The following is a 26164-nucleotide window of genomic DNA, read 5'->3' as shown; positions in this document are numbered from 1 at the left end:
TATGTGCTATGGACCCTAGTCTGGGCAACAGAGTGAAACACTGTCAATTAATGAATCACTTGTCAGTCTAGTATGCCCACTACCATAACCCATAGGAAATCTGTACAACTTTGGTTGTATAGTAGTACTCTTTTTCATTTTTATGACACTTTAGCTTTTCTCCCAGCAGTTTTGAATCTGATGATTTTGTAACTGTCTGTGATAATTAGATTAATTATTATTTTTTTTGTTTTGCAATATTGATGAAGTTACAAAAAAGTTGGAAGTATAATAAAAGAAAACTTCTTCCGGCTTCTCTGGCAATGGAGGCTTATTCGCAGTCTGTGGTGAATCCAGTTTTGTAAGCTTTCTTACTCTGAAAGCCTGTCTTTTCCTCAGTAAATTTTGTTTCATGTTTGCCTTACAAAGAAAACAACCCTTTCTTTCCATTTGAGAGAGCATGTTGCCAACATGATGCTCCGTCACCTCTGAATACTTTAGTGCAAGTTTTCCACAAACTGGCACATTCTCCTCCACATTGCAACTCCACATTGCAGCCATCAGCATCAGCAAAACACTGATAGGTCACTACCTACCATGTAATTCTCACACCCCATGCATGTGTCCCTGTTGTTCCCAGAACATTCTTTTATAATAAAGGATCCCATTCAGAACCACAGGCTGCTTTTAGCTGTCATATTGTTTCTTTTATTCTAGCACAGTTCTGTAGTTTGTCTGAGCTTAACACTGTGGCAATTTATAGACCAGTTATGTCCTAGAATGTCAATTTGGGTTTTTTAATTATTTCTGATGATTAGATTCAGGTTATTTATCTATGGTAGGAAATCACTAAAATGACACTGTTCTTTTCACTGCAGTCTCTCACGTACCACACAATTTTAATTTGTCCCGTTACTGTGATGTTCATTTGGATCATTTGATGAAAGTGGTGTCATCCAGGGTTGGCCACTATAAAGTCACCTTTCCCCTTTATAATTAATAGGTATTTTGTGGAGAGGGGTACTTTGAAAATAGGTAACTATACTGTTCTTCCTCAAATTTTTAACTTATCTGCTTATTAATTAATTGTGCCTATGGTCTCATGGTCTTCTATTACAGTCAGTGAAGTTGGTATTATCGTTTATTTTGAAGCCCAGTTTTCCCAAATTTGGCCAATGGGAGTCCCTCAAGCTGCTTCTGAGTTCTTTAGACATGCCATTATTATTCTTTGAGAATTTGCTTCCTGGCACAGGATGTTACAAGCTTATATTCTGCTTTGTCTGCCCTAGTTCTGGAATCAACCGTTTCTCTAAGGAGCCCTTGTTCCTTTGAAAAACGGTTTTAGAAATTGAGAACTAGATACACTATTCATTGCTGTAGGCCTTTTGCTGCTTCCACGACTTTTCAGGGAATGTGTGTGTGTGTATGTGTGTGTGTGTGTATACACACACATTTACCAGTGCATTTATTTGTATATCTCTCTTTATATAAATAGAGAAAATCCTGAGCTCATGCTAATACTTTCAGTTCTAGTCCAGAAACAATAGAATTTGTTTCATCTTTCTTCCTTTCCATATTTGTAACTCCCTTCTCTAACAGTGAGAAATCTGCTTTCACTATTCTTTGTATACGAACTTATTTGATCGGTCCCCCTGTTTGTAATCAATTTCTTATCCCCATTCCCAGCTCCTCCCTAGCACAGATGACCTCATCACTTTTCTGAGGTTCAGATACCTCATTCACATGGATGCCCTTACAGAGGATATTTTTAGTCCCAGTTTTATAGATGAAGAAATGGAAATTAAGTGATTTGTCCATGGTCATTTGATGGGCTGATAAGAGAATTACAGTCTCTGCCTTTTGACATGTCTTAATGATAACTCAGTATAACTGGTGATCAAGAAATGATCTAAGTCTCAACTGTCCCATATATAGGCTGTGTAACTTTGAGGAAGATGAGAGATAACTTGTTTTAGTTTCATATTTCTCATCTATACGAAGGGCTTAATAATAGGAACTATCTCCTAAGGCTTCTGTGAGGATGAAATGAGATAACACATCTCCTTATGCTCAGTATTTGGCATATAGTACACACTCGGCTTTATTATTAATACTACTACTAACATCTGTACTGCCCCTCTAGAGTTTATTTGCATTGCATTTACTTATTCTGTAAGTACTTATTGAGTGCTTACTGTATGCCAGTCTCTGTATTTAGCTTTGGCTTACTAATGTAATTAGGTAGTGCTTGCCCTCAAGCGGGTAACAGTCCTGTGCTTAAAAGGTACACTTCCATGTTCCAACAGTTGCCTACATGGCAATAAGAACAGTTTTGTTTTAAGGTAAACAAGACTGGTTTTTGTATTTCACAGACTTCCAAAATCCTTTTCATAGTAATTTATCCTGCTGCCAAACTCCAAATAAAGCATCCAACTTTTTCTACAGACTGAAGAACGCAAAGATAGCGATGATGAGAAATCAGACAGGAACAGACCTTGGTGGAGAAAACGTTTTGTTTCTGCCATGCCTAAAGGTAATTTTACAAAACATTAGAATGCTGTAATTATTAGCAACAAGAAGCAAAGCCCTAAAATCTCTTTCAGAGAGCCAGTATGTCAGCTCTTCGGTGAGACTTGCTGGGCCTAAATTTCTAGTTGTTTTTGAGGATGTAGAAATGGTTTCACTCACATAAATGTTGAGGCAGAGCTTTAGTAATGTTTTTGTTCTTTGCAGGAAGAGGTAGTGATTTCATAAATGGAAATCATGCTGGTCGATTGTTGTTTAAATATCATATACTGTTGAAGTTAACCATAGGACTTTTGACATATGTATTGCTATTAATGATTGCAGGAAAATGGGATGCTATTGGTAATTAAACATTCCCCCTGAATTGTTAATGTCCTGTAATAAATTTAAGCTTTTTGTGTCTATATTCTTTGAGAACGTTTATACCCTAAATATTAGTGTTTATTTTGGAAGGTAATTGTATGAAATTGTTTGCTTTTTTGGTGAATAGCCTAGCATCATTTGGGTTGGCAAAAGCCTTTCTTCCTGAAAGGAAAGATCATCCAGGAGTAAAGCTGGGGACTTCATCGAAAGGCCTCATCTCAGCACTGTGGCACTCAGGAACTGAGGAGACCTGCTTTCATGCCATACTCCAGCCCACTTGAGGAGGAGGAGAGATGAGGCTAGGAGTTTTCAATGTGTTGTCTTTGAGCAGAGGTTAAGAAGCAGTGGTTTTGATTTAGTTTCTGATGGATTCCTATTAAATCATTCTTCCTATAGCAGATGACTCCAAAGCAGATTCTGAGAGCTCCTTTTAAGAAACTTCAATGCTATTTTAAGAACGATTATCAGTTGGCACTTGGGATTTCTTAGCTTTTAAACTTTTCAACTTCCTTTCACTTAGAAATGTTGGCACACCAGTTAACTTCCAAGTAGTGCAGTATTTTATATGTCACACTACTGACTTTATTTAATTTCCAGCTCCTATACCATTTAGAAAGAAAGAAAAACAAGAAAAAGACAAAGATGATCTGGGGCCTGACAGATTCTCAACACTCACAGGTTTGTAGACCCATGGACTTCCTGGCTCCTTCATTCCCAGAGCACATATTTCATAACACTTTTTCTTGGGTGCCATAAGCGTTGCCTTTTTAGAAGAGTGTGTCTGTGTGTGTATAGTGGGGAGTATGTTCTTCAGAGCTCTGTGGTTTCCAGTTGGCAGCCACAGTGAATCTCAGTGTGCTCTTCCTGCAGACTGCTACCACCATCATCATCCTCATTGTCATAACTTCCATTTATGATGAGGCCCCTGATGCTGAGCCTCTAGGCGTACCCTGCAACTCGACATCTAGTGGGATGATGACACACAGTGCCTTTTAGAAAAGTGTGGTGACGGCTTTAGTGCTGTGCATGCTATATCTTTGGACCATTGAATAGTTTTCTTTAATATTAATTGTAGAATTCGAAATTTATTTTCATCTATAGTTTGTTCTTGATTATTTAGGATCACAAATTCTGTTTTACCTAATGCTTCCTTTTTTTGATAAAGTGTTCAAATGATATCATAAATGCCAACTATTATATTAAGTTTTTAAAACTTTACTGATTTTTTACAGCTTGAACCATTTTAACATTGCTGTCTGACTCATGGAAAATAAAACTAGGGGTGGAGTTCTTACCTTATTCAGCATTTGTATTTCTGCAGCTTCTTTCTGGGCACATTTTGAAGGAACACCCTAAAAGAGTTTAAGAGGTAGTGTTAATGACACAACCTTGGGTTTGATAGCTGTGTATTGTTTCCTAATGACTATGGAGTGTTTAAAGGGAAGTTCATTTCTCACCTCTCCTCTTTTTCTCTTATCCTGATGATAAATTATGTTATCTTACTATCCTACTAAATGAATGAACGTTTTTTTTGATCAAAAAGTGGGGTAGATTTCAAAAGAACATCCTCCTCCAAGAGTTCAGCATAGTATAGGTAGAATCTCATTTTAATGCCTATGATTTTAATGTCTAGTTAAATATATATTTATATTACATTTAAACATATAAATATATATTTATGTGTAGTTCCATGTCTTAGCATATATATTCTTGACTTATTTGATATGGTAACTTCCTTGGAATAAAAGGTTTTGAACAGCAGTGCTCACAGGCCATGGTTCCCTGGTGAGAGCAGCCAGGTCTGTGCTATCTAATCAGCCAATATTTGTTGACCATCTGACTCATGCCAGGCCTGTGCTAAGTGTTACAGATATTAAGTCAAATCACACATGACCTCTATTCATCAGGGCCTTCTACTCTAATTGGTAAAAGTTAGAATGACATTGTCCTTGAGGAAAGATAGTTCTGTATCCTTACCACGTTTCTAATGTTAGAAGAACACCAGTGTTTACAAAGCGAATTACTTTTAATGAAGTCTCATGGTTTTAAAATGTTGAATTAATAACTTGGGGAGGTTATGTTTTCTCCTTGTATCTTGGAACAGTATATTTCTGTTGTTTCTTGGTGCTGGGACTAGAGCTAAGTAGTAGTTAAGTCATTAAGTTTTTTTCCTAAAGTAACTCATTTTCTTTCACTGTGATTTAATCAATTTAGCTTCCCTACTTTCCAGAAATTTCTACTCAGTCCTAATTAATGAACTGAAAAGTTATTATTAAATAAATTTTTAAATGATATGAAAGGAAAAAATTTTTTTGAGGCAATCTCATTTTGTCACCCTTGACAGAGTGCTGTGGCATCACAGCTCACAGCAACCTCAGCTGTTGGGCGCAAGTGATTCTCTTGCCTCAGCCTCCCGAGTAGCTGGGATTACAGGTGCCCACCACAACGCCAGGCTATTTTTTAGAGATGAGGTCTTGCTGTGGCTCAGGCTGGTCTCAAACCTGTGAGTTCAGGCAGTCCACCTGCCTCGGCCTCCCAAGTGCTGGGATTACATGCATGAGCCACCGCACCTGGCCTAAGTAATTTCTTAATGGTCAGCCCGTAATACTGCTTTCCTATTTTTTTCATGTTCTCTCCCAATCTCTTTCCGTATTTGTACATTTTTTCCTTGATTGAATTATATTATGCATTTCACTTTGTAGTCTTTTTTTTTAACCTCAAGTTATTTTATAAAATCTCTCCTCAGGCAGTGCCTGTGGTTCATTTAGTAGGGCGCCAGCCCCATATATTGAGGGTGGTGGGTTCGAACCCTGCCTGACCAAACTGCAACAAAAAATAGCCAGGTGTTGTGGCAGGTGCCTGTAGTCCCAGCTACTCGGGAGGCTGAGGCAAGAGAATCACCTAAGCCCAAGATCTGGAGGTTGCTGTGAGCTATGACGCCCCGGCACTCTACCTAGAGTGACAAAGTGAGAGTCTGTCTCCAAAAAAAACTAATAATAATAAAAAAAACCTCTCCTCATTTCTATTAGATAGAGTTGGGCTTTTAAATCATTTTTATTGTTTACAAAATAATCTATTGTATGATTTTACTATAGTGTAAATGTTCTCTTACTATTGGATATTTAAATTGTTTCTAATTTTTTATTATAAAAACAGTGCTCACAGCTTTGTTTTTCTTTGTTTTGTTTTGTTTTGTTTTTTAGAGACAGAGTCTCACTTTGTCCCCCTTCGGTAGAGTGCTGTGGCATCACAGTTCACAACAACCTCCAGCTCTTGGGCTTAGGCGATTCTTTTGCCTCAGCCTCCCAAGTAGCTGGGACTACAGGCGCCCGCCACAATGTTCTTTTATTGCAGTTTGGCTGGGGCTGGGTTCAAACCTGCCATCCTCCATATATGGGGCTGGCACCCTACTCACTGAGCCACAGGCGCTACCTGTGCTCACAGCTTTGTAATATGTATAGCATTTTTGGTTTAATTGTTTTCCTGGGATAAAACTTTTTTTTTTGAGACAGAGTCTCAAGTTATCGCCCTGAGTAGAGTGCTGTGGCATCATATCTCCCAGCAACCTCAAACTTTTGGGCTTAACTGATTCTCTTGCCTCAGCCTCCCAAGCAGTTGGGACTAGCGGCATCCACCATAATGCCCGGCTATTTTTTGGTTGTAGTTATCATTGTTGTTTGGCAGGCCCAGGCTGGATTTGAACCTGCCAGCTCCATTGTATGTGGCTGGTGCCCTAGCCGCTGAGTTACAGGTGTTGAGCCCCTGGGATAAAGCTTTTAAGAATCACCAGAAATAAAGGTTATAAATAATATTATGGCTCTCATTATGTTTAGCTAGCACTTGGAAGCATTAAACAAAAAGTTCTCCCAAAATAAGATTCTGTAACCATAAAGGACCAGTGTACATTTTGAAAATGATCAGATTTTATTAGGAATGTCTTGTCATGAATTCAAATGTGATCATAGTAGAAATACTAAATTACTCTTTTTATATAGTTATTCCTTGGTATACATGGGGCATTGGTTCCAGGATAGTCCCTCCCCTCACCCCTAGGTATTCCTAGAGCCCTGCATACTCTAGTCCTGCAGTTGGCCCCGTGGAACTCAGCCCTCTGCATACTCAGGTTTTGCATGTCAGTGAATACAGTGTTTTTGATATGTGTTGGGCTGAAAAAAATCTATGTATAAGCAAAGCTGTGTACAGTTCAAACCCATGCTGTTCGCGGGTCAACTGTGGTTTACTACGGTTTTATGGACATACAAATAGCAGATATTTGTCTCATAGAAAGAACAGAAGAGCCTGTGAGCAAGCTGCTTAATTTCTGTATGCCTTGATTTCCTCTTCCAAAAGATGGAGTTATCTATGGTAGCCCTGTCACATGATTAGTTGAGACAGTCTACATAAGGTCCTTAGCACACAGATCCTGGCATGTGGTTAAGTGCTCAATAAATGTTAGTTGCTGTTATTAGCTGCTGTGAACACAGCATACACACAGGTACATATATAATCTAGTGATTTTGGTATGTTTTTAGTTTTGCTTTTTTTCCCCTTAAATGGGATTCTACCAGAATGTGGACATTTATGGTTATCTGCTTGGCCTAGATCTATCCCAGCCTTTGTGTTTCATTATGGAACTTTATTTTGTCCTGTAGCTCTATAGAAGTTCTTTGCTTTAGTTAACAACTCAATTAATTAATGACTACCGTTTTAGACTCTAGAATAACATTTTTGATGTGCTGATTTTGTTGATGGGATAACGGTCCTGTCAGTAAACAGTACTTGCATTTGTGATTGTGATAAGCTTTTTCTTTGTGCATCCCAGGTATAATTCCAGCACTCCCCAAGAATGTCTAGATTCTCTAGGAGTGCTCTGACACCATTGCGTGCACAAAATGTTCTATTCCAACAGCTGCATTGTCATGGTGAGATAGAATATGAATGAATATCTGTAGTTTTCAAATGTGGTGTAGAAAGAAATTATGATGAAAGAATGGAGATAGATATTTTTAATTATTTAAAAAGGTTTAAATCTAAGTTTGAATAGTTCTTTTTTCCCTCCAGCATGGAAATGTCTGAATAAATGAAGTCTGCGTATAAAAATGCATTGTTGGGAGTTCTCTTAGCATGAATTGCTAATAACAGTGATTTGAGTATAAGCACCTTAGAAATCCGTCATCCATTCAGTCTGCACTGAACTTTGACACTGTCATGCATAGTTCTGGTGATGATGAGAAAGTGGAGCTACTCCTCCCAATTTTCCTGTTTTGGCAGGCCTGACTTAGGAATGGGATGAGTAGGCAGTTGCATGGTGCCTCTTAACTTTGAGATATGTGCTCTTTTTAAGTCTTACCTCCTAATCCGCCTTTGGGATTATGCTACTGGTGTCATACTAACATCAGAGTTGATACTAACCAAAGAAGCTAATTCTCACCCTCCTTTCCCTGCAGATGATCCCAGCCCTAGAATCACTGCACAAGCCCAGGTTGCCGAGGACATTCTGGACAAATATAGGAACGCCATTAAACGGACCAGCCCCAGTGAAGGTGCAATGGCAAACTATGAAAGTGCAGGTGATAATCACCATAAAGATTTGAATAGTAACTTTTAGATCACAGTGATAATGGTAATCTGAATTCAAATAGCCTTTAAAATAAAGCATAGGGCTGAGTGCTGTTGCTCAGTGGTTACAGTGCTAGACACATGCACCGGAGCTAGTGGGTTCGAACCCAGCCTGGGCTTGCTAAAACAAAACAAAAAAATAGCCAGGTGTTGTTGTGGGTGCCTGTAGTCCCAGCTATGGGAGGCTGAGGCAAGAGGATCTCTTTAGCCCGAGAATTTGAGGTTGCTGTGAGCTATGATGCCATGGCACCCTACCGAGGATGACAAAGTGAGACTCTGTCTCAAAAGAAAAAAAAGAATAGCTAGGGGAACCATTTTACTACCTCAGAAATTATAGACTTTGTAACTGAATCATATTACATTGATATCTCTCTCCACTCTTCCTCTGAGTGTAGGTAACCCTGGTGTTCAAATGCCTTAGAGTTGTTATCCTCTGAGTCTGGGGTGACTGGCCCAGAAGGAATTGGGGCATGCTTTAATGGGAAGAGATTTTTCCTGTTAATTTTATTTGGTTGTACATTTTTAGTATAGCTGTGGAGCAGAGGTTATCCATTGTTGCTTGGTACTTAATGTTTTAAAGCATTCTTTTTTTTCCTTGTCTTTCTTTCTTTCTTTTCTTTTTTTTTTGAGACAGATTCTTTGTCGCCCTTGGTAGAGTGCTGTGGTGATACAGCTCATGGCAACCTCAGACTCTTGGGCTCAAGTGATTCTCTTGCCTCAGCCTCCCAGGTAGCTGGGACTATAGGCACCCACCATAACACCCCACTATTTTTAGAGACAGGGTGTCTTGCTTAGGCTGGTCTCAAACCTGCCTGCTCAGGCAATCCAACCCCCTCGGTCTCCCAGAGTGCTGGGATTATAGACATGAGACACTGCACCCAAGGACTCTGTTTTTCTTATAGTGGAATACTGAATAGCTGCCAGAAAAACATGGTACATTCTTCAAGATAAATTAATGGAAAAGAAAAGTGTATAAAAGCATAAATAGTTTACCACAGATTTTTGTTTGTATGTGCATAGAGTATCTTCTGGAAGAATCTCCAACAAAGTGATAATGTGAGTTGGCTCTGAGGAGGATTCCTGGGGAGCCTGAGAGGGGTTGCCAGGGGAGAGAAGAACTTCTCACACTTTATATTGGTATTTTTTCATTCTTTTTGAAATAGAGTCTCACTTTGTCACCCTGGGTAGAGTGCTGTGGCATCATAGCTCACAACAATCTCTAAGTCTTGGGTCAAGTGATCCTCTTGCCTCAGTTTTTCTATTTTTAGTAGAGACAAGGGTCTCGCTTTTGCTCAGGAGGGTCTTGAACCTGTGTGCTCAGGCAATCCTTGGCTCACACTTTATTTTGAAAAGTTTATAAATAATAAGCTGAGCACAGTGGCTCATGCCTGTAATCCTAGCACGCTGGGAAGCCAAGGCTGGTAGGTTGCTTGAGCTCACAAGTTTAAGACCAGCCTGAGCAAAATTGAGACCTCATCTCTACTAAAAATGGAAAAAACTAGCTGGGCTTTGTGGTGGGCGCCTGTAGTCACACCTACTCAGGAGGCAAGAGGATTGGTCAAGACCAAGAGTTTGAGGTTGCTGTGAGCTGTGATGCCATGGCACTCTACCCAGGAAGAGAGAGTGAGACTGTGTCTCAAAAAAAAAAAAAAGTTTAAAATAACAGAAAGTTGAATGAATACTACAATGAAGGTTCACATACTTAGACTTATAAATTGTTAATATTTTACTGTATCTCTTCTCTCCATATTTTTTTTCTTGAAGCATTTGAAAATACCTTCTAAGAAATAAGGTTGCTTTCCAACGTAAGCACAGTATGTTTTTTACATTCAAGGATTTTTTATTCCTTTTGATTGTACACATGTATGTATTGTCTGTTCTTAATTGATTGTTTTAAAACATAAAAACAACTGTGGGAACCACACATCTGACCTTGCTTTGTGAGTTGGTTCCCTCACCATTTTGGGTGTAATGAGAACAGTTCCAGTGGGGAGAAGCAGGATACCTGTGCCCTTGGCCCAGAAAAGAGCAAGCCATTTTCTGACCAGGGAGGAGTCCATGCCTGTAAAATGTCAGTATTATATAAAATGATTTTTTAGACTTCTTAGTTTTATGGTTCAGTGATTCTGGTTACAAAATATTAACTTTCATTAAGTTAATACAGGCATTCATTGTTTTCTATTAGGATTGGGAAAAGAGGTAAAATCAATTCTCTACTACTACTGTCTTACAGTAATAGTAATTACATTATTGTTGCTGTTGATAACTTAATTGTTTGAAGTTTTTTCTTGTTTTTTTCCAAAGAACTCTTATTGTAAGCCAATTCTAATTTATGGTTGAGTTGCTCTGAATACCAGCTACTGCCATACTATTGCAAATTAACCTGATTATCCTTTTCTGGGGTGGGTGGGTTTTGTTTAGAGGTTATGGGTGATGGTGAAAGTGCACACGATTCTCCTCGTGACGAAACGCTCCAGAACATCTCAGCTGATGATCTTCCCGACTCTGCAAGCCAAGCAGCCCACCCTCAGGACTCAGCTTTCTCTTATAGGTATTTCTTCTATAGGATTTCAGACTTGTGGGTGTGGACTTTTCATCACCATTGCGTTCACTTGAAGTCAAGCGATTCGTAGAGGCACTTAATAATTAATAAATGTATAAAGCAGAGAGAAAAGAATGAAATGCTGTTCACTGAGAAGACTTTGCTTCAGTTGGGGATATAATATATGAAAAGCTTTATTTAATTCAGGGATTAAGAACAACTCATATGCAACAGGAGCTACATGAGTAATTGAAATGAAATAGGTTGTAGTGTTCCTGCTCATGCAGAGCTGCCAGCCCACATGAGAAATGTCAGGGGAGGACAGGGATAGTTAGGAGTTGGGATAAGCTGTAGGGTGTTGGATAGCCCACTGTCCCCAGCACAGCCATTGAAGCCCTCTCTATATGTTGTCCTTCTCATCTCCTCATCCTCTGGTCAGGTCTTTCTGTTTCTTTTTTGGAGATAGGATCTTCCTTTCTCAGGCATGAGGACAGTAGCCAGTAGCATAATCACAGCTCACTGTAATCTCAAATTCCTGGGCTCCAGTGGTCCTCCTGCCTCAATCTCCTGAGTAGCTGGGACTATTGCGGGTGTACATCTGGTTCTGTGAGGCAAATCCAGCTAATTTTTAAATTTTTTGTAGAGAAGGAGGGGGTCTTGCTATGTTGCTTGGGCTGGTCTTGAATTCTTGATCTTGAGTGATCTCTTGCCTTGGCCTCCCACAGTGCTAGGATTATCATTGTGAGTCACTATGCCTAGCCTCTTTCTCTTTTTAAATGGTGCTTTGGAAAGAACATGACTTCAAGATCCTAAAATTTTGCCTTTGTGTTTTTTTTTTTTTTTGTAGAGACAGAGTCTTACTTTATGGCCCTCAGTAGAGTGCCGTGGCCTCACACAGCTCACAGCAACCTCCAACTCCTGGGCTTAGGCGATTCTCTTGCCTCAGCCTCCCGAGTAGCTGGGACTACAGGCGCCCGCCACAACGCCCGGCTATTTTTTTGGTTGCAGTTTGGCCGGGGCCGGGTTTGAACCCACCACCCTCGGTATATGGGGCCGGCACCTTACCGACTGAGCCACAGGCGCCGCCCGATGCATTATTATTTTTTTGGTGGTGTTGTTGTTTTTGTTGCAGTTTGGCCGGGGCTGGGTTTGAACCCACCACCCTCAGTATATGGGGCCGGCACCCTACTCATTGAGCCACAGGCGCCACGCCAATTTTGCCTTTGTTTGACAAGGACTTCTGTTTCCCTCAGACAAGGAGCATCACTTTTAAGGTATCGTTATCTCTTAGCGGGCTTAGAAAGTTCTCTGTCTCTCTTAGCTTTTTTTTCATAGCTCACAGCAACCTCAGATTCTCTTGGGCTTAGGTTGTCCTCTTGCCTCAGCCTCCTGAGTAGCTGGGACTATAGGCATGTACCACTACGCCTGGCTTGCTTTTCATTTTTAGTAGAGACAGGGTCTTACTCTTGCTTAGGCTGGTTTCAGAGTCCTGAGCTCAAGCAATCCACCTACCTCGGCCTCCCAGAATGCCACGATTACAACCAGAATCTACTGCACCCCGTCCTCTCTCTTTAATATTTATCCCTCCCAAGTTATTTTAAAGCAGACTTTAAATAGTGTATTATTTTATTTATCAATGTTGTGAAGTTCAGTTTTTTTTCCTACAGTAAAATTGGGGGGAGAGGCAGAAAAAAATTTTTATTTCTAACCATAACTATTTTGCTAAATTCATCAGTTGACTTTACTACTTTAGACTTCTTTGGATGGCAGGTCTGAACATTCTCAAGAAGTTCTGGTCCATGCCTCACAGAACCAGACAGGGCCATAGGCACTAGCAGATAAAAGAAACTTGATGGTATCTCCTGGTCTAAAGAGCTGCATTGTTGGGGAGGGTGACATCTTACTTAAAGTGTCCTACCATCAGATGGTAATAGGTAGTTCTATAGTTAGAAGTTAAGAGGAAGCAGATTTTGGTTCAACAGAATACATTTTCAAGCAGTCAAGTAATAGAGAGGGCTTCTTGTCAGGTAGCGAGCTTGTCTTGTGGCAGAGTCAGCATTTCTCAGTAGACGTGGTAGAGGGCATTCTAAATTTGGGTGGTTCTAAAATGACTTCTGTGGTCCCCCCACCCTGGTATAATGTACTTTCCTGATTTTCCTCATAGTGCCTGTTGTAGAACTCAGCATGTGGTACGAGGTCAAAAGGATTTGTTTGGTTGATTTTGGTAACCTTATAATACAGAGGGCCATAAAGTTTGTGTGCAATTTATGGACACTGTATAGTGCTTGCCCGAGCCCTTGATAACCTTGCTTCTTGGGTGACTAGAAAGACTGTTTTGTTTTGTTTTTTAAGTGGGTGCAATAAGTTAAAAATTACCTTTTTTAAAAAGACCATTTGATACGTTTGAGGCCTGAAGTAAAATGTTAATTTATATTGTAAGCAATCATAAAATGTGACCTTATCTGGATAAAGAAATTAGCGTATTTTTCTACTTGTTCTTCAGAGATGCAAAAAAGAAACTGAGACTTGCTCTTTGCTCTGCGGATTCTGTTGCCTTCCCAGTGCTAACCCATTCGACAAGGAATGGATTACCAGACCACACAGACCCAGAAGGTGAGTTGCCGCAGGATGGTTTATTTTTTCTCGTATTTATAGATTGAACCATGTGAATTGTGGGTATTCATCTGTTTAAGTTATACAGCAGTTCCATATGGTTCAACTTCATACATTTGTATTAGTGTCACTTAAGGGCATTTTGATTACTGATGGCTTATTAAAGTTTTTTTTCTAATTAGGAGTGGCAATACAGCTTAGTTCTAATGATACATGATAAAGCAGAATTGACATCCCAGATGCTGAAAGGTTACATACAACTTATATAATTAAGCCCCGTAGAATTGCTCTGTAATAACAGAATTTTTATTTTTTTATTTAGACAATGAAATTGTATGCTTCTTAAAAGTTCAAATAGCTGAAGCAATTAATTTACAAGATAAGAACTTAATGGCTCAACTTCAAGAAACAATGCGTTGTGTTTGCCGTTTTGATAATAGGACTTGTAGAAAACTGCTGGCATCTATTGCTGAGGACTACAGGTAACATACCCAGCCTGTTCAACTTTTACACCTAATTTTTGGCTGTGAGTGTTTTCTTTTAGGTCCCTATTTCAGAAATGGATATAGGCTTACTACAAAGTGGTTGGCCATTTTTACCCAAATGTAGATTTTTAAGTAACACATTTGGGTATTTATTTTATTTTATTATTTTATTTTTTTATTAAATCCTAGCTGTGTACATTGATATAATCATGGGGCATCATTCACTAGCTTCACAGACCGTTTACCAAGTTTCACATATATCCTTGTAAGATGCACCGTGGTATTTAGTTTAAAAGTGTAGAAGTGTAGTTATATATTAGCAAGTTTAATAGAGCAGTACAGTTTATTTCTGCTTTACACAAAAGCGGGTAAAGAGGTATGCTTATATTGTGAAGCCAAGATAACTAGTATATCATTTTTCTTTTTTCAGAAGTGATAAAGTCTGTTCTAGAGTAGAGAAGTATTAGTAGCCTTTGGAATCGCTGTGGTTTTTGTGCTGCCAATCCATTGCAATAGTTGAAGAAAAGAATTTAACTGAGATGCTTAGTAAATAAGGGGGTTTCAAGGCTTAGGGAATGAGTGCTCTCTAATGGTTGTTACATTTAGTCTCAAAGCAGATAATTGGTGGAGGATGTTTATGAACTAGTAATGAAAACTTTATTTTGTTGCTCCTCTTCGTCTTCAGTAGCAGTCAGTTTTCTATTATGAGGTCCTACCAAAGTGGAGGCTATTCTCCAGTATAAATTAGACCAACTATACAGGGGGACTAAGAAGTAACATTTAGTGAGTTAGGTATCTGAGTATTGATGATACAGATATGCCAAATGGATCTGTTTCTTGAGCTGACAGCATGATTAGCCCCCGATTTGTAAAATAAAAATCTGTGTTGTTTTTTTTTTTTTTTAAAGAAAACTTGGCTTAGCACTCTTGGAGGCCAAGGTAGGAATGTTGTTTGAGGTCAGGTGTTTGAGACCAGCCTGAGAAAAGGAGGACCCTGTCTCTACTAAAAATAGAAAAATAATAGCCAGATGTGTAGCACATGCCTGGAGTCCCAGCTACTTGGGAGGCTGAAGCAGGAGGATTGCTTGAGCCCAGGAATTTGAGGTTGCTGTGAGCTAGGCCGAGGCCGTGGAACTCTAGCTTGGGCAATAGAGTGAGACCCTGTCTCAACAAAAAAAAAAAAGAAATTAAAATCGGGAACCTTGTGGGTACATGGTGGCTCATGCCAGTAATCTTATAATCTCAGCACTTTGGTGCAGACGCACATATGAGTACTTAAGAGTCATTCTGATGTGCTTGCATTGCTAGTAATAATTTGATAAGCTTAAAACCAATATTCAGTTGTTTGTTGAAAGTAGGTTAGGAATTGAATTAAGAAAATGATTGCAGATAATGGGCAAAAGGGAACAGAGATGGAGAGAAGTGATCAGACAAACCCAAAAATCTGGTGCAAAATGCACTGCCATCAGCCTGGCCCTTAAAATCCAGGAAGCTATCTTGCTGGAACTTCCCCCTTCCTCCAGGGTGCTTCCTCGCTCTGGACTGGGCAGGACTTCATTTTGCGGGAGAGTGAGTGCTCTTGGGGAGTTACAGAGAGAAAGGGTCTCTCTCAGGACTAGATAAGTAGAAAAATATATCCTTTCTTTTGTCACCTCCGTATGGTCAAGAAGTGCCAGTCCTAATTGGGTCTGTTTTGACATCCTGCTCCTGGACTGTGTTTCCTGTCCCATGCTGTTTAAGATCATAAATAACTTAAAGTAATAATAGTAAAAGGTAAATCAGTCTAATTAATGTATTTAGTTAAAGAAAAAGTTTGGTTAAAAAATGCAAGCCCAGGGCGGCACCTGTGGCTCAGTGAGTAGGTGGCTCAGTGAGTAGGGCACTGGCCCCATATAACAAGGGTGGCGGGTTCAAACCTGACCTTGGCCAAACTGCAACAAAAAAATAGCCGGCGTTGTGGCAGGTGCCTGTAGTCCCAGCTACTCAGGAGGCTAAGGCAAGAGAATAGCCTAAGCCCAAGAGCTGGAGGTTGCTGTGAGCTGTAACACCATGGCACTCTACCGATGGAAACAAAATGAGAAAAAAAAAGGAAAGAGAAAATTCAATCCTAGCAAGAACCATGACATAAGGGTTAGCTTTCCCCATTAGGTTGATGATTAAAACAATGGTATATGCAATAAAAATGGAGCTGGCCTAGAGTAAGGGACTGTTCCATGGTCTTTCCTCTCCCGCTTCCTCAGAGATGGTTAGTCCCTCAACGCAGCTGCTCTTTAAAAAACTTTCTCTTTGTATCTTGACTTTTCATATTTCCCTCATCCTGTTGTCTCAGCCACTGAGAGGGAACTTATAACATGGTTGGGGCTTGTCCCCAACATTTTGGGAGGCTGCCGCAGGAGGATCACTTGAGGCCAGGAGTTTGAGATTAGCCTGGACAACATAGCAAGATCCCCATTTCTAAAAAAATAAAAATAAAAAATTTATGGAACATGGTGATTGCTTGAGCCTAGGAGTTCAAGGCTATAGTGAGCTATGATCACACAACTGTACCCCAGCCTGGGTGATAGAGTGAGACCCTTTATCAAAAAAAGAAAGAAGAAACAAAAAGAAGATTGGGAACCTTGTGAGAACCTTAATCTTCAAAGAAAGTATGCCCTGAATAGACCCAATGTCCTGCAAAATATTTTTTCTTTTTAGGAAAAGAGCCCCATATATTGCTTATCTCACTCGTTGTCGACAAGGACTACAGACCACACAGGCTCACCTGGAAAGACTGTTACAAAGGGTTTTACGGGACAAAGAGGTGGCCAATCGATACTTTACCACTGTCTGTGTGAGGTTACTTCTTGAGAGTAAAGAAAAGAAGATCAGGGAATTCATTCAAGGTAACTAAATACCTTTAGATTAAGCAGCTCTTCAACTGTATGCTACTGGGAAGATTTGGATATTTTGTTTTGTTTTGCTTTTTCTTTGCCATTTTGTTCAAGTACCTGAATGCTTTAAATACCCAGTTATTTTATGGATTTCTAATAATTAAACTTTGATACCAGGCCAAGTGCAGTGGCTCATGCCTGTAATCCTACCACTCTGGAAGGCTAAGGCGGTGGGTTGCTTGAGCTCAGGAGTTTGTGACCAGCCTGAGCAAGAGTGAGACCCTGTCTCTAAAAAATAGGCTGGTGTTGTGTCTGGTGCCTGTAGTCCCTACTTGAGAGGCTGAAGCGAAAGGATCACTTGAGCCCAAGAGTTTGAGGTTGCTGTGAGCTATGATGTGACGGCACTGTACTGAAGGTGATAAAGTAAAACTCTGTCTCAAAAAAAAAAAAAATTAAATAATAAATTTTGATGTCAAACTGGATTGATTATCTATGGTTTATTTTAAAAATTGGAGAATTTGGTAAATTTTTGGATCCACACAAGTTTTCTAATTTTTTTTTTTTTTTTTTTTTGAGATTGGAGTCTTATTATGTCACCCTTGGTACAGTGACATGGCGTCACAGCTCACAGCAACTTCAAACTCTTGGACTTAAGTGATTCTCTTGCCTCAGCCTCCCAAGTAGCTGGAACTACAGGCGCCTTCTGCAGTGGTTTTCTAATTTTTTAAAAACAAACATGTATTTTTTTTTAACAAACCCCTTTGTACTTAAGTTTTATCACATATTTCTTTGTTTTAGTGATTCGGCTATATATTCTCCTAAAACAAAATATACCCCCACACTTTTGGCTTAAGATCGTGATGTCTTAGCCGGGCGTTGTGGCGGGCGCCTGTAGTCCCAGCTACTCAAGAGGCTGAGGCAAGAGAATCGCCTAAGCCCAGGAGTTGGAGGTTGCTGTGAGCTGTGATGTGACGGCACTCTATCGAGGGCGATAAAATGAGACTCTATCTCTAAAAAAAAAAAAAAAAAGGATCATGATGTCTGCATAGCTAGTGATGAAAATTATTTCTATAATTTCCTTTTTAAAATCATTCAGATAGGTTTTATTAAACTATTTACCAAATTATTATTTTGCATTGGAGACTTTCAGAAGCTCACAGCAGCTGATGATAAAACTGCTCAGGTGGAAGATTTTCTGCAGTTTCTTTATGGTGCAATGGCCCAGGATGTCATATGGCAAAATGCGAGTGAAGAGCAGCTTCAGGATGCACAGCTGGCCATTGAACGAAGTGTGATGAACCGGATTTTCAAGCTCGCTTTCTACCCTAATCAGGATGGCGACATACTTCGTGACCAGTGAGTACATCTGCGCTTAGTCCCGATGTTGGTTTATGTGGGAATCTTTCAGGTAGCCCCATATTTTAGGCAAGCTGTGCATGTAACTCAGTGTCTGATAGTAAAGGGAAATGTTACCATTTTCCACTCGTTTGCTAATACCCCGTGTCAGGGTACGTCAGTCAGGATGGAAGGAGTATAAATTGGTATGGTCTTTTGGGACAGCACTGCCATTTAGTCTGCCTCAGATAGTCTTCCTTTCCTTCATGTGATTAACTCTTACTTACCCTTCAGATCTTGACTCAAGTATCACTTCCCTGGGGAAACCTCTCCTGACCAGCCTGTGTCCCCAGTAGGGCTCTCTCAGTCATGTGCGCCTACCTTTACTACTTGACATGGCTGCCATTGAACATTTATTCATCATGATTTCTCAACCCAGTGCTCCTTTTAGGCCAGATTGTTCTTTCATGTGGAAGGCTGTCTTGGGCTTTTATAATGTTTACCAGCATCCCTGGCCTCTATACACTAGATGCCAGAAGGACCCCACCAATTGCAACAACTAGAATATCTCCACACATTGCCAAATGTCCCTTGTGGGGCAAAATTCTCCCCTATTCTTGATTGCTGATTTATGTAATCATTTGGTAAATGTTCTCTTCCTGACTGGATTATTCCCTCCATCAGGGTAGAAAATAACATTTTTATTCACCACTCTGTCACAGTGTCTGGCATGCACAGTGCTTTAATTCTAATATACATGCCCATTACATATTAATTAGGAGTGAGCAGTTATGTATTTGAATATCAAAAAGTGCCTGGAATTCTATGACATGTGAGTTTTATTTCAATAAACCTGTTTTAAAAACTAGACAGACGTGGCGGTGCCTGTGGCTCAAGGAGTAGGGCACTGGCTCCATATACCGGAGGTGGCGGGTTCAAATCCAGCCCCGGCCAAAAACTGCAAAAAAAAAAACTAGACAGACATGAACATGGTAGCTCACACCTGTAATCTTACCACTTTGGGATGACAGGAGTTTGAGTCCAGCTTGAGCAAGAACAGACCCCGCCATCTCTACCAAAAATGAAATTTAGCCAGGTGTGGTGGTGCCTGCCTATAGTCCCAGCTACTCTGGAGACTGAGGTGGGAGGACTCTTAAGCCCAGGTTACTGTGAGCTATGATGAGCCACTGCAACTCTAGCCTGGGTGACAGCATGAGACCCTGGTCTGGGGTAGAAAAAAAATTAATCCCAAAAAAAAAAAAAACCTGGAATGGTTAGTAACATTGGTTATCTTTGAGTAGTCAGACTGTGGGGGATTTTTTTTTTTTTTAAAGACAGAGCCTCAAGCTGTTGCCCTGGGTAGAGTGCTGTGACATCGCAGCTCACAGCAACCTCAAACTCCTGGGCTCAAGTGATTCTCCTGCCTCCGCCCCCTGAGTAGCTGGGACTACAGGCTCCTGCCACAACGCCCAGCTATTTTTTGGTTGCAGCCGTCATTATTGTTTGGTGGGCCCGGGCTGGATTCGAACCCGCCAGCTCAGGTGTAAGTGGCTGGCGCCTTAGCCACTTGAGCCACAGGCACTGCCCAGACTGGAGGATTTGGCATTGTTATTTTTTTCCTCTTTATATATATATGTGTATATGTGTGTGTGTATGTGTGTGCATATATATACATAATATATATGTTTATGTATATATAATATATAAATGTACATAATATATGTATATACATAAAAATTATATAATTTTTTTTGAGACAAGAGTCTCACTTTGGTACCCTTGGCAGAGTGCTGTAGTGTGACAGCTTACAGCAACCTCAAACTCTCGGACTTAAATGATTCTCTTGCCTCAGCCTCCCAGGTAGCTACTACAGGCGCCTGCCACAACACCCAGCTATTTTTTAGAGACAGGGTCTCACTCTTGCTCGTGGTAGTCTCGAACCTGTGAGCTCAGGCAATCCGCTGGCATGAACCACTGCACCTGGCTCTCTTTTTATATTTTCTTGAGCACTGCTTTCACAACCCTTTTTCTGCTCCAGACTTGTTAAAGTTGTCACCATGCTTTCCAAAAGTGACAGAGGCTTACTGTGGCAGTCACTCTCAGAGGCCCATGTAATAGGATTTCAGGGTGGGTTATTGGTTTATATAAGATTTTCTTTCACAGAAACTTTTAAATGTTGTACATATATTTGAAGAAATTCACTTCTCTGGGAAATGGATTAGGATCATTCCAACCTGTGTCCTTCACCTGTTCTTAGTCTGAGAGGCTTTTGGCCCATCTCAGGGTTCTGTACTTAATATGCCAAATGGGGCTTGTTTTCAGAGCACCAGTTTTTGGCTTCAGACGTAGGAGATAAAGAGTGGGGATATTATTCAGACTGTACTATAAAGCGTAATCTTGAAGCTGATTGTTCTACTCACTCCTCCATGGCACTTTTTTTTTTTTGGAGAGACAGAGTCTCACTTTCTGGCCCTCGGTAGAGTGCCGTGGCCTTACATAGCTCACAGCAACCTCCAACTCCTGGGCTTAAGTGATTCTCTTGCCTCAGCCTCCCAAGTAGCTGGGACTACAGGCACCCGCCACAATGCCCAGCTATTTTGTGGTTGCAGTTTGGCCGGGGCCGGGTTTGAACCTGCCACCCTTGGTATATGGGGCCGGCGCCTTACTGACTGAGCCACAGGCGCCGCCCTCCATGGCAGTTTTGTAAGTTTTGTACAATGGAGAGAGCTAACACAGTTCTTGGAAAGAACATTAGCATCAGGAAGCTGGGTATAGGCCTTGCTAATGACCCCTGAGTGGCCTTAGGCACATCCTTCACCTTTTAAGCCTAAACTCTTCATCTATAAAATTCAAGGTTGGGTGAATGCTAAAGTCCCTTTTCCATGTAAGATCTGTGATCTTTGGTTTCTGGCTTGATCTCTACCACCTCTTATTTTTCTTTTTTTTTTTTTTTTTTTTTTTTTTAATTTGGCCGGGGCTGGGTTTGAACCCGCCACCTCTGGCATATGGGACCGGCGCCCTACCCGCTGAGCCACAGGCGCCGCCCTCTTATTTTTCTTTTTCTTCCCTTTTCCTCCACTTTACTAAATAATGTGTCGCAGCAGCTTCTGGGCTAGGGGTTCTCCTTTCTTCTGTGGAATGCTGTCCTCATCCAGGAAAGTAGGACTTCCCTACTCTCCCAGCTTTTTTTTTGAGACAGAGTTTCACTATGTCACCCTCTGTAGAGTATGGCATCACAGCTCACAGCAACCTCCAACTCTTGGGCTTAAGCGATTCTCTTGCCTCAGTCTCCCAAGTAGTTGGGACTACAAGTGCCAGCCACAATGCCCAGCTATTTTTTATTGCAGTTTTCATTGTTGTTTAGCTGGCCCGAGCCAAGTTCAAACCCTCCAGCCTCTGTGTATGTGGCTGGCACTGTAACCACTCTGCTATGGGTGCCGAGCCCACTCAGCGTTTCTAAGCAGAACCTAACTATGGGCCTTTTTTGACAAGGAAGAGTACTTATACCTAGGAGTTAGTTTCAACTGTGATTGTCATCTATTTCTAGAAATAAGTTAAACATTTTAAATGTTTTTAAAACATCGGTATGACTATAAACCTTATTTTCTGCCATGTGTATTTACATACGTATTTTTGGGGGCGGGTTTCAGGGTTCTCCATGAACATATCCAGAGATTGTCCAAAGTAGTGACTGCAAATCACAGAGCTCTTCAGATTCCAGAGGTAATGCATGTTTATGCAGTATACGTGAGATTAACTAAATGCTGTGTGGTGTACTATGTAATGTTACTACTTTTTGCAGGCTAGATATAATTTAGTTTAACTGTGAAATTCCTGAAGATACTTCCAGGGTTAAAATTTCCTGGCACAGAAGGGAACCTCGGTAATGGAGAAGGAGTGAGGTAATAGGGAGAAGCCCCTCTCTGAAGCCCCCGGCTGCACAGGCAGGGCTTCTCTGCTCAGCCCTGCCTCTCCTAGGCAGCAGTCTCCCTCCATGCTTCTACATAGGTCATTATGAAAGTTTTAAAATACACAAAAATCAAGAAACATAAAATCTGCATGGACGAAACAAATGAAGCCCTCCCAGCAACACCTGGTAAGCTTAGCAAGTTGAAACTTGTACAGGTGAATTAGAAAGGACACCGTTAACTGTGTCTGTTGGAAGTGACATAATGGACCCCAACGTAAGTCTGTCTCAAAACTTTTGTAATGACCCAGCGTATAGTTGGGTTTCTGCAGAAATGACCCATTTGAAGAGGGTGCTGGGAGCACTCCAGAGAGGGTGACACTACTTACTGTTCCATAGAGATAATTGAATCTGAATGTGACCTCCCAGTGCCTTTTACCTGTAGTTACTGATACTAGTGTTTTTGCCTTTCTGACACATCTGTTAGAAAATTATAGGAAACTTTCAGTGAGCTTTGAGCTTTCTGGTAGTTTTTGTTAAAACCTCCATTAATGGAACCTTATTTAGTATAAAATTTTAAATTTTCTTTAATTTATTATTTGTAGAACTACTACAATAAGGGTACGTATTAACTTTTAGATTGCCAACTCTTAGTAATGTGTTTATGCTTTTGGAGTCAGCTACTAAATGTAGACAAGTTCCACCTTAGCTATTTAAGAAAGATAATTGTTCGAAATTTTGAGTTGTAGGTTCTGTGTTAATTGCATACCCCTTTGGAATTAATGGATTTCTGGGTTGCTCTATTATGTAAAAGTTTAAAAGTTAAGTATTAATCATGGGTAGTGGGGGAAGGAGCTGCAATATGGTTTTACTGGAGAGAGGAGAAAAGCAGATACCTTAGCTTTACCTCCTGACATGGTGGGTGGGGTGGTTATTGCTGAGGTTGCTGTTGGATTTAGAATCTGTACATTGTCTATGGTCTCACCTAGGTTTATCTTCGAGAAGCACCGTGGCCATCTGCACAATCAGAGATCAGAACAATAAGTGCTTACAAAACCCCCCGGGACAAAGTGCAGTGCATCCTAAGAATGTGCTCTACAATTATGAATCTCCTAAGCCTTGCCAATGAGGACTCTGTGCCCGGAGCAGACGACTTTGTCCCCGTGTTGGTGTTTGTATTGATAAAGGTGGGCCCCTCACTGCTATCAGTTAAGGAGTTGTGTGACATTCTGAGGAGCGTGGCATAGGGCTTCACTTGAGGTTAGAGACCTTGGCTCTTTTCCAAGTCTCAAGCTTTGTGTTACCCAGAAAAAGTGCCTAATGTCAAGATTTGTTCTGTTAAAAAAAAACAAAAAAAGATTTGTTCTCTCCAGAAGTTAGGATATTCAGAAGAAAGGATGGGAGGACTAGATTCCTAGATGAACATTTTCACCCTTTAAAGCAGTGCCAGGAACTCTTGGTCGGGGCTCAGTATGTAATGACTGAGTAATAGATGATTCTTTCTGTTGTTCCATATTCTCTCACACTGAACTCTTAGTAATACTTGTCATGTAGACCACCACATTTACCAGTCATCTCTCTTTTAGCCTTTTGTTTTTTAATTGTAGTGCAAAGTACTGGCACCTTTTGTTCTTTGACTTTAAAATTAAAATGCCATGATTTAAATGGTTTATTTTGAACATTTTGGGGGCAACCGTGCAGTTTGGGTGCACACAGCCACTAAGTGGCTTCATCACTTACGTGTTCCAGTCAGCCTAGTTATTGCTGTCTATCTCATTAGTAGTGTTTGTTCATTTTTGCAGCCTGGACAGAAACCCATAGGTTTGGTCACTGCTCTTCTCTCTTCTACATGTGATCTGTCTAGTCCTCATGGAGAGCCAGTGTAAGCTAGTTTTTTTGTTTGTTTGTTTGTTTGCAGTTTTTGACCCAGGGCTAGTTTTGAACCCACCACCTCTGGTATATGGGGCCGGCGCCCTACTCCTTTGAGCCACAGGTGCCGCCCCCAGTGTAAGCTATTTTTAAGGAAAGGGGCTTTTAGCTTGTCCTCCTAGCCATTTTGACCAGTGTCTTTTCTCTATACGTCAGTGGTTCTCAACCTTCCTAATGCCCCGGCCCTTTAATACAGTTCCTGTGGGTTGCGACCTACAGGTTGAGAACCACTGCTCTACGTGAAGGTGAAAAAATAGATACTTTACGTTACCTCTTGCAACAGAGGACATATTTATTATCTTTTTTAGTTTTTTTCTCAGCTGATCCTTCAGAGTTAACCAGATATAACTCAATGTGTCTATAGCATTGATTTCCTTGAAAACTTAACATTCTAGAATCCTTGGATTAGTCCAGCCTCCATAGGGACTAGTGAGGTTAAATGACTTGCACAGATAGAAAGTTCTAGATAATTCAGCTAAGACTGGAACCTGCCTTTCTAATATCCTGGTCCAAAAAATATAATATGGGGATTATTTTCCAAAGGAATGGTATCTCTTTCACAGAAAAACATTTGATGAACACTTAAATGATTTTGGCAAAGCTGTACCTTGGAGTAATTGACAATGTTATTTTTCACTTTTCTAGGCAAATCCACCCTGCTTGCTGTCCACTGTTCAGTATATCAGTAGCTTCTATGCCAGCTGTCTGTCTGGAGAGGAGTCCTATTGGTGGATGCAATTCACAGCAGCAGTGGAATTCATTAAGACCATTGACGACCGAAAGTGACCAAGACCAAGGCCACTCAGGCAGCAGACTGTTAGCCAAACAGATCTCTAAGAAAATGTACCAGCTGCTTTGAAGGCTGAAGATTGTTTTTGTATAATATTGTATAGCATTCAGACATTTTAAAACAGATCTTTACTAAACAGATTAATGAGTTAACAAGCAGGTTCTCTTTTCTTTGGGCTCTTTGCTTTCTGAATTGCATATTTTATTGTCCACAAGTAGATAAGAGTAATTCAAAAAGGGACCACATTTTTCAGGTATTTTTAAATATGAAAAACAGACCAGAATCTCTTAGAAATTCCTAGGCCTCTATTCATGAATACCCATTCTTTCCTTTTATTTTACAAAAGAACAGTACCTCTCTTTTAAGATTCTGTCTTATCTTACATGAATATGCATCTAATGGAAGGGGAATATTGGTTGCACTGAGGATTATAATAGTGGTGTATTAGTGGCATTATCTATAAATACACTTACCTAAATTGAAAAGCTAAGAAGGAAATGTAAATATAATATATATTTATATTTGATGTAATATGGACATCTTCAGATTCTAATAAACAAGGACTATTGCTGATAATAGGTTGTCATGTACCCTCTTGTGAAATGGTTTCCTTGACAAAATTAAGCTGAGATTAAAAATCAAAAAATATACAGAAATATTTATTAAAGTATAATACAGTTTGTTGAACTTTGTAGATGTGGAGTTTGATGCACAGGGCTGCCTTTGATGAGGAGTGTAAAGTATCACTATCTCACCATGGAAGTTTGTGAGCCTGCATGAGAGAGGCAGACTTTTAAATTACCACATATTACATAAAATGAACAGTGGATATCTATTATGTTATTGTACTTCTCATCTGAAATACTATACTGTAGAAACCCCAGACAGAGCTCCTTATAAGCCTTTTTTTTTTTTTTTTGGTAGAGACAGTCTCACTTTATCACCCTTGGTAGGGTACCGTGGCGTCACACAGCTCACAGCAACCTCCAACTCCTGGGCTTAGGCAATTGTCTTGCCTCAGCCTCCCGAGTAGCTGAGACTACAGGCGCCTGCCACAACACCCGGCTATTTTTTGGTTGCAGTTTGGCCAGGGTCAGGTTTGAACCCGCCATCCTCAGTATATGAGGCGGGCGCCCTACCCACTGGGCCACAGGCACCACCCTCCTTATAAACCTTTAATTGTAATACATTTTTGATGATTATTCA

At 40.3% G+C, this 26164-nt stretch overlaps 1 protein-coding gene across 5 annotated transcripts in view; it reads left to right on the top strand.

Annotated features, from left to right (window-relative positions):
• GAPVD1 (GTPase activating protein and VPS9 domains 1) overlaps positions 1-25542 on the top strand; it is a 96611-nt gene extending 71069 nt beyond the window's left edge. For 3 of the 5 annotated variants that reach the window (XM_053562479.1, XM_053562486.1, XM_053562507.1), the window contains 11 exons: positions 2425-2512; positions 3466-3546; positions 8316-8438; positions 10909-11038; positions 13533-13642; positions 13965-14124; positions 16822-17009; positions 18140-18353; positions 21983-22055; positions 23229-23426; positions 24814-25542. In XM_053562479.1, the coding sequence (XP_053418454.1) occupies positions 2425-2512; positions 3466-3546; positions 8316-8438; positions 10909-11038; positions 13533-13642; positions 13965-14124; positions 16822-17009; positions 18140-18353; positions 21983-22055; positions 23229-23426; positions 24814-24954 (1506 nt within the window). In that variant the 3' untranslated portion in view covers positions 24955-25542. The remainder of the gene's footprint in view (positions 1-2424; positions 2513-3465; positions 3547-8315; positions 8439-10908; positions 11039-13532; positions 13643-13964; positions 14125-16821; positions 17010-18139; positions 18354-21982; positions 22056-23228; positions 23427-24813) is intronic. The other 2 variants (XM_053562498.1, XM_053562491.1) reach the window with 1 other exon arrangement.
• The last annotated feature ends 622 nt before the right edge of the window (positions 25543-26164 follow it).

The sequence above is a fragment of the Nycticebus coucang genome, chromosome 2 (assembly GCF_027406575.1).
Source record: "Nycticebus coucang isolate mNycCou1 chromosome 2, mNycCou1.pri, whole genome shotgun sequence".
Classification (NCBI taxonomy): domain Eukaryota; kingdom Metazoa; phylum Chordata; class Mammalia; order Primates; family Lorisidae; genus Nycticebus; species Nycticebus coucang.
The sequence above is the reverse complement of the archived record's forward strand: the minus strand, read 5'-3'. Positions and strand labels throughout refer to the sequence as shown.